Source organism: Parasteatoda tepidariorum, chromosome 9 (assembly GCF_982258835.1).
Source record: "Parasteatoda tepidariorum strain Cologne lab strain chromosome 9, Ptep-v5.0, whole genome shotgun sequence".
Taxonomy (NCBI): Eukaryota; Metazoa; Arthropoda; class Arachnida; order Araneae; family Theridiidae; genus Parasteatoda; species Parasteatoda tepidariorum.
Window position 1 is genome coordinate 93,292,892 of NC_141763.1, and position 12,184 is coordinate 93,305,075.

At 34.0% G+C, this 12,184-nt stretch overlaps 1 protein-coding gene across 1 annotated transcript in view; it reads right to left on the reverse strand.

Moving 5' to 3' along the window:
- Positions 1 to 454: 454 nt before the first annotated feature.
- Positions 455 to 12,184, reverse strand: part of LOC147804340 (uncharacterized) — an 80,832-nt gene continuing 69,102 nt past the window's right edge. The window contains exons 22-26 of the mRNA XM_087151535.1: positions 10,820 to 11,111; positions 8,470 to 8,708; positions 6,894 to 7,091; positions 5,401 to 5,692; positions 455 to 959 (exon numbers count right to left, since the gene is read on the reverse strand). Of these exons, the coding sequence (XP_087007661.1) occupies positions 455 to 959; positions 5,401 to 5,692; positions 6,894 to 7,091; positions 8,470 to 8,708; positions 10,820 to 11,111 (1,526 nt within the window). The remainder of the gene's footprint in view (positions 960 to 5,400; positions 5,693 to 6,893; positions 7,092 to 8,469; positions 8,709 to 10,819; positions 11,112 to 12,184) is intronic.

Genomic DNA, 12,184 nt, shown 5'->3' on the forward strand with positions numbered 1-12,184 from the left:
GTTAAGGAGGAATTTCAGAAGACCCTCCCATTCTTCCACCAGAGCAATTTTTAACTCCAGACTGGTTCTGGGGGAGGTTGGCGCATCGCAATAGTTCCCCCAAGAGCATCCCAAGAAAGTTCAATAGGATTCCGGTCAGGGGATTTTGCTGGCTAATCCATTCGTTGAATATCCTCGCCTTCCAGATACTCATCAACCATGAGAGCCCTATGTGGTCACGCATTGTCGTTCATAAAAATGAACTCAGGGCCAACAGCGCCCCTGAAAAGACGCCCATAGGGCTCTAGGACCTCCTGCCAGTACCTCTAGGTATTCACGGTACCATTGTGAAACATATGGAGCGGTGTGCGGGTATCTTGCATGATCCCTGCCCAAACCATGAGTCCTCCACCAGCATAATGGTCGCTATCGATAATGTTGCTGGGATGGTATCGGGTTCCAGGTTCCCTCCACATCAATAACCGTCCAGAATCAGGTTGTAGACTGAATCTGGACTCATCGGTGAAGAGAACATTAGCCCATTGAAGCCGTGTCCAATTCTGATGTTGTCTGCACCATTCTGCACGCTCTCTTTTGTGGGAGGGAATGAGTGCAATGCAAATAACGGGCTTCCTGGCATACAGCCTTCTTTCATGGAGTCTCCTGGAAACTGTCTTACACGAAATTGATGTTCCTGTAGCAGCCGCGAAGACAATAGCCTAGACAATTGAGTGGCTGCAGCCGTCCTCTGGCGCTTAGCTGAAAGGAACAAATACCGGTCTTCATTGGCCGTTGTAGCCCTCGGGTGACCTTGTCCTGGTCGTCTGCATACTGTCCTACTAGTTTTAAATTGACTCCACAAATTGGAAATGACGCTTGGTGTTATATCCAATTCCCTAGCAATCTGAGCTTGGGACTGGCCTGCCTCAAGTCTACCCACAATTCTCCACCTCATACCTTCGTCTAAACGATGATTTTCACTTAAAAACCAGAAAGAAACAACAAGGTTACTCAAAAAATGCACTAAAATCTTCAACTGTGTTGAAGAGTGGAATGAGATGAACAGCTCGATCCGGACTTTTATAACTCCTGCTGGCTTAGCAACGCCCACAAGAATACGTAAACTTATCTCAGGGTCAATAGCGCTACAGTGACCATATATGGCAATCAACTGTGCGGTATTTTTAGAGAAATGTGACGAAAATGCTTTCCATCTCTTAATTTTGTTCACCAGTGTATATCAAAGGAATGTATATCAATAACATATGTGTATAACAAATATAGGTTTTTACTATTTTTCTTGATTTTAAATTCTTATTTTTGTCTCAAATCTGTTCTGTACGCCGTGAAGTGTTAGTCATATTCGAATATACATAGACAACTTATAACTTACAAGGAGAGAGTGGGTCACTTAGTGAACTTATCGCAAAGGCACGGTTCCCAGTAGAACACTGAAGTCAAGCATCTCTGGCTGCGGTCAGTAAGTGGATGGGTGACCACTTTGATCAGCCTGTGTAGAGACCGAGGATGCGCGGTTAGGTCCTCGTTAAACTTTTCTACCGTAAGAAGCTCGACTTCGCGTGCAGTTCGTTGGGCTACCAAAGCAGGAAAGCCATCTCCTCTGCAGGGGATTAAAATTTCGATGGCATGTATTCGGATAAGCCTCAGGGATGTTTCCCGGACCGTGCGCTTAGAATAAAAAACGCACCACCCTGAATAACTTTTGATCTAATGATTCGCTGAAAAAACATGCCTTTTTTTCGACGGATTCGGATTTCTGACCTCCAAAATATAGGATAGCCGTAATCTGGGAAATATGGTCCCTCTAGTTTGGTCTGACGAGCGCTCTAAAATTTGAGCCCCTTAATGCAAATTGTTTTTTACTGTTTATTACCAAATATCTGACTTATTTGAAATTAAATTTCTCAAAAATTTTTTAACTAAAAAAAATACAATTTTGTCACATAAAATCGTATTCTTTAAAAAGATGCAAAAACTTGTATATCTTACACTTCAAAACTTTTTTGACCATCATTAAATAAAATAATAAAAATGACTAATATTTACAAAAAATTATTTTTTTTGCATGGATAAATGAATCTTTGGATAAATGAATTTTATAATTGTGTGCAAAAGTTTTTTTGATTCGATTAGAAAGTTCTCTGATATAGTAAAATACGCAAAGAGTAAAATCTGGAGAGCTTCCGTGACCAAATTATTGGGACCAATTTCTCAGATTGCGTCTACCCCCTATATTTTGGGAGTCAGAAATCCGAATCCGTTGAAGCAAAAGTTGGTTTATTCAGAGAAAGTACGTTTTTTGTGTCTGATTTCGTACGAAATGCGTTAATATTTTCGCGATTTAAAGATAGTTCGATATTAAAGTTTCGATAGTTTTGAGCGTGCTCAAGTGTTAAAGGAATTTTCCCTCTATCTGTTTATGTTATTATAAAATTCCCTACTTGCTTCGATTGTTAACAAATTGCCTTCTCTGCTAAGTAGGGAATTATATAATATCACAAACTGATCTCGGGAGAATCCCGTTTACACTTTTATCCGTTAGCATGCGTGAAGCATGCGAGAGGTCACATGTCTGGGTATCAATGATCTTTTTCTTGAAATGCAAGTACCCAATTGTTGCAGTTGAATAATATAATGTTGTGGATTAGAAAGATCAATTCAAGCAACAGAATATTCGAAAGTGAGGCATATTTGTATGATAAGTTTCATATTGCAAATATGTAGTTTTTTTTTCAAAAAAAATTAATATTAGCATTCATTGCATTAGCAATAGAAAAAAAAAGTTTCTAGCCACTTTTCTAGAACTCTATGAAGTACTTACGTTGCTGTTTCAATTGCACGGCAGTATTGAAACATAAGCCAAACAGCAGATCTTGCGAAAGAATACTAAGCGAAATCAGATAAATAATGACTTTGGAGCAAAACATAATTGGAGCAAAACATAGTAAATTAGCTAAGTGCTTGATCGAGTTGGTATTTATTGTTAGAAAGTGTTCTCTTACGAGTGAAAATTTCCATGGCATACAGTAATTTGAGAATGCAAATCGCAAGTTTTTTAAACGTCGACTCTTAGAAATGGACTTATTCTAAAAAGAATAGGGTATACTTTGCGCTGTGTAGGTGCTTTAAAAAATCATGACAAAATACAGATAAAAGTTCAGAAGTGGACACACTATAGTTCCGATTGTATAAACAAGAGCCTTTCCCAGGGTCTAAACACCAAATAATGGTAGAGAAATAAAGAGATAGACCTGCGCGAAGAGTGTTTTAACCAACAGGAAGTATTGATTTGAATTGAACATTTCGGTCAAATGATTATTTCTTCAATGAAGACATCCTTTACCTTAAAGTTATCGCTGAAGTATGCGTTATTATTCTTATATTATCAACATTAACGATAGAAAATTAAGTTTGCAATCCACCAAATTCTCTAATTCGAACTTCAGCAACTAAATTATTTTACCCTATTATACGCAAATTAATTCCCAAATTGTATAGATTTTGAATCAATTTTCATTTAAAGTCGCTTTATTATCCTGTTAATAAACTAAATATCATCGGCCTTAAAGACTCTATTACTGATATTAACAGCTGTGGTAATAATCATCGAATTCCATGCTAATGCGGTCTCGCATATTTTGGACAAACAAAACATACTCTTAACTTCGACTTGAACACGAAAGATTTGTCAAAAAGCAGTACATTCATCGATCTTCCATCACATAACAAAGTTGAAGTTCTAATCACAAGTGTGAGTTTTATACCGCTTCAATCATTAAACACTACTCTTTATCAAACAAACTTGATTTTTAGGAATCAGTTTATGATCTTTCCAGTATCCCTCTGTTATTCAACATTTGGAAGCATATTGTAATTCAATCTGTTGCAATCTAAGATTGCAGTCAAAGCCCCTCACACATGTTTTGTATCTCTCTTTTTTATTAATTTGCTCAAACTTGTTCCTCTGTCCTTATTGGTTAAACCTCTTTGCACATGCTTTTCTTTTTAGTTTTCTACCATCGTTTGGTGTTTAGACACCGAGGAAAGTTCTTGTTTACGAATTGTATAGTATTTCCATTTCTGTACTTACATCTGTGCTTTTTTTGCAGATTTGAGACTGATCACTCCTTCAAAAAAGTGTTTTTACGTTAAAATAATTAGCCAAAATTCTTTTGATCGTATGAATCGTACAACAATGCATGAATAATTAAAAATATAAAAATATAAAAATGCGATATATATACATTACTGAAAATACTGTTAACTATTTTCTAAAAGTGGACTTATTAAACTTTCAAAAATAACGCTTTTTATCGATTAAAAAACATTGAGCCGTGATGGCTAAGGGGATAGAACGTTCGCCTTTCAATGAGGTGAACCGGGTTCAAATCCCAGCGATGGCTGGTCGATACCAATTCCGCACCGACCACAGTGCCGATGTAAAATATCTTCAGTGGTTTAATGAGACTGATCATGGGTTAGAGTCCTCCAGTTATTAGGCTAACCGTGAGAGGTCTTCGAGTTTTCCTTTCCATGTAACGTAAATGCTGGTCAGTTCCATCAAAAAGGTCCTCCACGAAAGTAAATTTCTCCCAATACTTGATCCAGGAGTTCTCTTGTCTGCTGGATAGGATTCAAAATTACAGGACTACGGAGTTGAACATTGGTAGTCGTATACCCAAAATTAGATTGGTTGTAATAAAATAAATTACAATATAAAGTAGGAATTATTAGTTAAGAACGATTTTCGAATTTTTCAAAATAAAACTAGTTTATAAAACCAACAGACGAGGAGCACCCAGATAACATAAATAAAAGAAACGAAGGAATAAAAATATGACCACCGAAGCCGACGTCTTCAAGGGGTACCGGCCTCGGTAGCCATTTAAAACAAAACCATTTCTAATTGAGGGAGAAACAAATGCTTAAAATATCTCCCTCAGTACCCCGATGGTTTTGTATATAGGTCCAGGGAAAACAAGATACATTCAAAATAATTAACAAATTAAGAAAAGAAACTCAATCAAAATCATCAGAAAAATAAAAACTCACTAAGTCACATCAACTTCAAAAGCAAGTAGAAGAAAAAAAAACACTAAAAACTGAAAAAACAACGCCCCCTATTATAATGCGCAGAAGAAGTTTAAAATGAAATGGAAAAGGTCAGGAGAAAGAAATACGTAAACAAATTAATAGAATGCTTAACTGGGGCTGCTCAGTTAAGACCAGATAACATAAAGACAGACTCAAACAAGGCTTAACAGAATGAAAGCTGATAGAAATTATACATGTTACAGACTACTAATAAGATACAGGATACAGAGTTGAACATTAGTAGTCGTAAACTCAATTGAATCATCTGTTCAACGACGGTTATAAAAATGAAATAAAATTACTCACATTGGTGCAGTGTTAGTGAGAACAGTCCAGTCTGGTGTCTTGGTAGGCGCTGAATGCTTTATGCAAAAGTAAGGTACATGCTTTGCATGTTGAATTAGAAACATGGATTCATCTTTTACGAATAGGATTGCATTCCGTTCTCCCCAATCTATATCCAAATTAAATTCTTTTAAATAAAAATTTCCTAGAGGTCCCGCCATTCCTTCGTATACTTCTACCTGATAGTCAGTAGTGAAAATAAAATGTTTCTGGTCAATTCGTAAAGGCTCGAAGTATACTGTGTTTTTCCTACCTGGAATGTAAAAAAATAAATTAAATCCCCGTTATATGCAATATTTGGAAGCACGAAAAAATAAATTAATTAATTAGCATTACATATAATGCATATTCCCTATGCAGCACAAAATGTAGCCATGTATGTTTCAAATATATGAGGTAGAAATGTTTACAAAGTTGAAATTAATTTCCCAGCTCAATACAAAAACGCCAAAGCTGTGGTACCGACAATGTCAACTTTCATCTATGAAAAGGCACCTCAACATAGAATCGAGTTAACATGTCTTATATACTAGTGAATGAATTCGAATTGTATTTTTGTAGTGGTAGACGCACTACAAAGCGTTTGCATTGTAACTAAAGGCAGGAACGTAACTGAAACATTTTAATAGTAACTTGGAACATCGCAAAAAGATAACAATTATATTAATTTTCCAATGTTTTCTTACAGAAAGGTTTCAGAAATTAAATTGTATATATATAGTTATCTATAGTTCGAGGGTATGGAATTATAATTCAACGAAAACGGGTACGTTTATTTAGAGAAAGTATGTCTTTATGTAGGCCGGGGTAGCCTGGTTGGTAGCACGTTGACACTGTGTTCGTGAGGTCGCGAAATTTTGTCCCACCGGCCGAAGAATCACCATGTATTAAATGGTGACTGGTACAGGTCAATTCTTTCGAGGTCAAAAAAAATCGAAGTTTTCATAACAAATCAATACTTTTGGGGACCAGGTTTAAATCCCAGTGATGGCTGTTCGATATGAATTGCGATCCCGGTTCGCACCAACCACAAAGGTGATTTGAAATAACCTCAGTGGTAGACAGTCCTCAAACCGTCAGACTAACCGGGGGAAGTCTTCTTGGTTTTTCTTTCCATGCAACGCAAATGTTAGTCAGGTCAGAGTTATGATCAGTGGATGAATGAATGGGTCCTATCTGTAAACGGGCTGTGAAGCGTGTGTGGCAGAAGTCAAATTCTCGGTAATAGAAGAAAACAAGAGTAATCGCACCCATTACCTTAAATTCGCTTGGTTATCCATAGCAGGCTACATACGCTTCAAAAAATGTTTTTATGTCTGAACTTAAAATATCGTTCCAAATAACTAATTAGCATATTTAAAATCATTCCTTCGAACATTAGGATAGAGACCTGATGCTCGAACATCCGATGATTACGTCAAAAATTCTATGAGTTAAATAATCATGATTCTTACTTTCCGATGGTGTACACATTTTGAGCCCCTTCGCATCTACTATCAAGTGTTTCAGTAATTTAGGTTTGTACAAATCCATTTCCAACGAGTGACAGTAATCCTGAGCATCGTCAATGCTATGCGGTAAATGAGGATCGTCATAAAGATATGGATCAACGGGAATCCATTCTTTCGTGATGAAGCAGTTAGATAGGAACTCTATAAAATATAGATAATCTGTCATTTTATTTATCTAGAAATTAGAAAACAAATTATTTATAAAGTTAAGAATAGGAGAAAACGGAGAAGAACAGTGTACTTAGTTCAATATATATAAATTAAAAATAATTGAAGGTGGGTAGGTAAGTAGGTATTTTATTTACGTCGTACTAGAGATGCGCAATGAGCTATTGATATAGACTGACTATGAATATAGACTTAAAGGTGGGTGCCTTCCCATTCTGCCCAAGAGACGTGATCCAGGTTGAAGAGGTAAGTAGGTCACTCGAAAAATACCACATAAACGATTAAGTACACAAAATTAAGGATAATCAAACATAATATACTAACTGTAGTTTCAATCTCAACATGGGTTGGCAGTTTAACTTGATCAAATAATTATCAGAAGTTACAATGAAGAAGTAATAAATTGTGCAACGAAAACTGTGCACACCAGTGTAGTAGAAATCTAGTCGGATGTGATTGTTGTTCTAGTTTTATTCATTTTTGTTAAAAAATCACCTTTTCACTAAAAAAAAATCATTCCTCGTCGCGTTTTTTTATCTATATATATCCATAGATACCTGGTAGCTGAGTGGTAGCGCTTCGCGCTGTTATGCCACTGGTCCTTGGTTCGATTCTCGGGCCGGTCAAGGTTGACTCAGCTTTTCATGCTTTCAGTCTGTCAATAAAATGAGTACCAAGAATGCTTGGGAACTAGACACTAGGGTTTCCGCGTTGGGCTCAACCGGAACCCAACCGGAGCATCTGCTCTTGCAGGATATGGAGATATAATTACTCGGATACGGAGAACTAGGAAACTAGAATTAATACGATACGAGTATATTTATTATGATATGGAGATAGAATAACTCGGATACGGAGAACTAGAAAACTAGAATTACTAGGATATGGAGAAAGAATTGTTTGGATACGGAGAACTGGGAAACTAGAATACGGATATATTTATTATAGTATGGATATAGAAATACTCGGATACGGAGAACTAGGATACTAGAATTACTAGGATAATAGGAGGATAATGATATATATATATATATATATATATATATATATATATATATATATATATATATATATATATATATATATATATATATATATATATATATATATATATATATATATATATATATATATATATATATATATATATATATATATATATATATATATATATATATATATATATATATATATATATATATATATATATATTTGAAATACCGGGAAATGGCCCACACATCCCTCTCCTACTATCTTAGTCAACACTGCTATTAAGATATTTTTTTGAGTTTTTGAGGTGAAATTTGCAAAATTAAATAATTAAATGTTAAATGACTAAAGCAGGAATTACCATTGAAATCTGTGACGTTTGTCGTATCTGGCAGAGTTTTAATAAAGTCCGTGCTTTGTGTTGCATCTGGCGTGGTTTCACTGAAGTCTGTGCTGACTGTTTTATCTGGCATGGTTTCACTGAAGTCTGTGCTGACTGTTGTATTTGGCATGGTTTCACTGTAGTCTGTAGTGAGTGATGCATCTGGCATGGTTTCACTGACGTCTGTGCTGAGTGTTATGTCTGGCAACGTTTTGTCGCTATATTTTAAAGAAATGCAGTAGTGTTAGCACACTTAGAAATGTTTTGTAAGCATTGTAATAAAAAATGGAATTTATCAGTCTAATTCATTGTCGCCAATCACCCAATCTGTTAGAGTAATTAAAGAAAACTGTAAATTTAATTGTTTGTTATATTTATAACTAATTATTCATCTATTATCCCAAATACTGAGAAAATAGTAGGAGATTTAATTGAACGCAGGTAATATAAAGAAATTCAAATATTAAATCGATATATCATGAAATACCAATATATTTTATGTTATCAAAATAACAATATTAAAATAATATTCTTTTAATAAATCGTAAATATGATTAATTTTGAAAAATATCAAAGCGCAGTAATAGCAAAAAATATCAACATTTGATAAATACCAAAAATTATCGACGCTTGATAAATACCGATTATCGATAAATACTGAAAAATACCGATAGCGGATAAATACCGACTATGCCATGATCCAATGAGTCAAACCTTTTTTTCGCAAGCAAGTTTCTTTTTTCTGGTTTGAAGGACATTGGCGAGAGATGGCAACGCTGTTTGCTGCCATTTTTTTGATTGAGAGTGGCGGTATAATAAATGCATTGGAGTATTTTTTGTTTCAAAATATTTAGTCTTAAACAAAGAAATTAGTCGTTTTTGTATGCTTCTTTGAAAAAGGAGCTATCAAAAAAAAATATAACTCGTGCAGTTTAGCCGATCACTGGTCTAGTGGTTACTGTACTGGACTACAGAGTCAGTGGTTGTTGGTTTGAATCCCTCCTTAGGCGTAGATGTAAATTTTTTTTAAGAACATGTTCAATGTTTTGGAGTCTGAGATTTAAGAGTTCTCAATGAAACAAGAAAAATAGCCATTTTGTTTGCATTGCAAATATTGATAATTAAGAGACATCGTTGAAATTCTTTTTAAAATTTTAGATATTATAAATTATTTTTTTAATTACATAAAAAAGCTTGCTTCAATACATGCTTAAAATATGGTAAGGGATTTAACATCGGTAATCTTGAATGATGCCACTTATATGTACAATTTCAGACAAAATTATATCTCAGAACTAATATTTACAATGACATATAATTATTTAATTTTTCGATGCTGGGACCATAGATGTATTTTTTAAGTTGATTTGGAATAAAATAGCAAGATAATTAGATCGCAAGTTCAAAGACTATAATGTAACAATAAAAAAATTTACTCCGAGTTTCATACGGAATTCAGTTAAGAGTAATAAAGGCAGAATTAAATTCACAAGATTCATAATTTAATTCACAAGATTCATAATTTAATTCACAAAATTATTTTTAATTGTGGATTTAACATCATCTTTTCTTTTTTACTTGAATATCATTTTTCAAATAAGCATTTTTAAACTAATATATATGAAACAGTTTGAATTTATTGAATGTATTACCAGATTTAAGTTTCTTTTTTATTGTGGAAACCATATTCATACAAAATTTTGAACTATAGAAAAAATTGAAAAAAAAACAGACAAAAAGATAAACAAATTAATTAGAATAAATTCAAAATCTCACGTTTTTAAAATATTGTTATTTATTATTATGATTATTCATTCATATTGCATTCCTAATTTTCTCGATATATATTACCGAAAATATTGTTAACTATTTTCTAAAAATAGACTTATTCTACTTTCAAAAATAATGCTTTTTATTTTTATCCTTTACTCACATTTAGCCGTAGTGGCTCAGGGGATAGAGCGCTCACCTTTCAATGAGGTGGACCGGGTTCAAATCACAGAAGTGGCTGGTAGATAGGAATTCCGTACCCGGCTCGCACTGACTACAGTGTTGACGCAAAATAGTTGTGATAGACGGATCACGAGTTAGAGTTCCCTAGCCGTCTGGCTAACCGTGATAGGCTTCGAGGTTTTCCCATGTAACACAAATGCGGGTTAGTTAGATCAAAATTGCTCTCCGCAAAAGCAAATTTCTCCCAATACTTGATCAAGGAGTTTCCTTGTCTTCTGGGTAGAATTCAAAATTACAAGGCTACAGAGTTTAACATAAGTAGTCGTAAACTCAATTGGTTCAACGACGGTTGTAAAAATTAAATAAAATTACTCACACTGGTGTAGTGTTAGTAAGAAAAGTCCAGTCTGGTGTCCCGGTAGGTGTTGAATGCTTCACGCAAAAGTAAGGTACACTCTTTGCATGCTGAATTAGAAACAGGGATTCATTTTTTACGAGCATGATTGCATTCTGTTTTCCCCAAGCTAAATCCAAATTATATTCTTTCAAATAAATTTCTTCTTGTGATCCAGCAAATCCTTCGTATACTTCTACCTGATAATCAGTAGTGAAAATAAAATGTTTCAGGTCAATCCGTGTAGGCTCGAAATATACTGTGTTTTTCCTTTCTGAAATGTAAGGAAATAAATTCAGTTCACGTTATATGCAATATTTGAAAGCATGAAAAAATAAATAAATTAATTAAAATGTCATATAATGCATATAATCTACGTAGCAATATATGTTTTTAAAATATGAGATAGAAATGTTTACATGTTTGTAAAAGATGTAGCAATTAATTTCTCAGCTCATTAAAAAAACGTCAAAGCGTTTGCATCGTAACAAAAGGAAGGAACGTAACTGAAACATTTTTAATAACATTAATAATTTAGTAATTTATAATTATAATTTTGAACGATAATTAATGACATTCGATAATCAATAACATTCGGATAATTTATAACATTCCGATAAATTATAATATAGGTTATCCGCAGTTCACGTATCTTGCGTTATTAATTATCTGTATAATAAATTTCTGGATGATTAATTACGAATTTTGAATGAAGCCGGTCAAATAATTACTGAGAAATCTAATTTCAAATTTGATTTCACAGGAACTATTCAATATAATTGATGCGAAATTTTCATTTTACCACATAAAAATACTTTTTTTAAAGGATGTAAAGTGAAAAAATATGCATATCTTGCACTTTAAATATTTTTCGACTGTTATTTAATAAAGTAATAAGAAGTAATAAATGTTTACTAAAGTTATTCTTTTTTTTTTGCATGGAATTATCTTTGCTTTAACGAATTTTATAATTGTATGCAAAATTTCTTTTAATTCACTTAAAATAATGTTCTTGATATATGTAGAAGTGTGCATAAAGTATAATTAACAATAAAGGGTGCAAACGTTTGACCACTCTTGTGGGTCGATGTATCCCAGATTGCAGCTACTCTCTAAATTTCGAGGGTATGGAATCATAATTCAATTAAAAAGAATGGTACGTTTATTTAATGAAAGTATGTTTTTATGTAGGCCGGGTAGCCTGGTTGGTAGGACGTTGGCCCTGTGTTCATGAGAACGCAAAATCTTATCCCGCCGGCCGAAGAATCACCATGTAGAAAATGGTGACTGGTACAGATTAAATCTTTCAACGTTTTAATAACAAATCCATACTTCCGGGTTCAAATC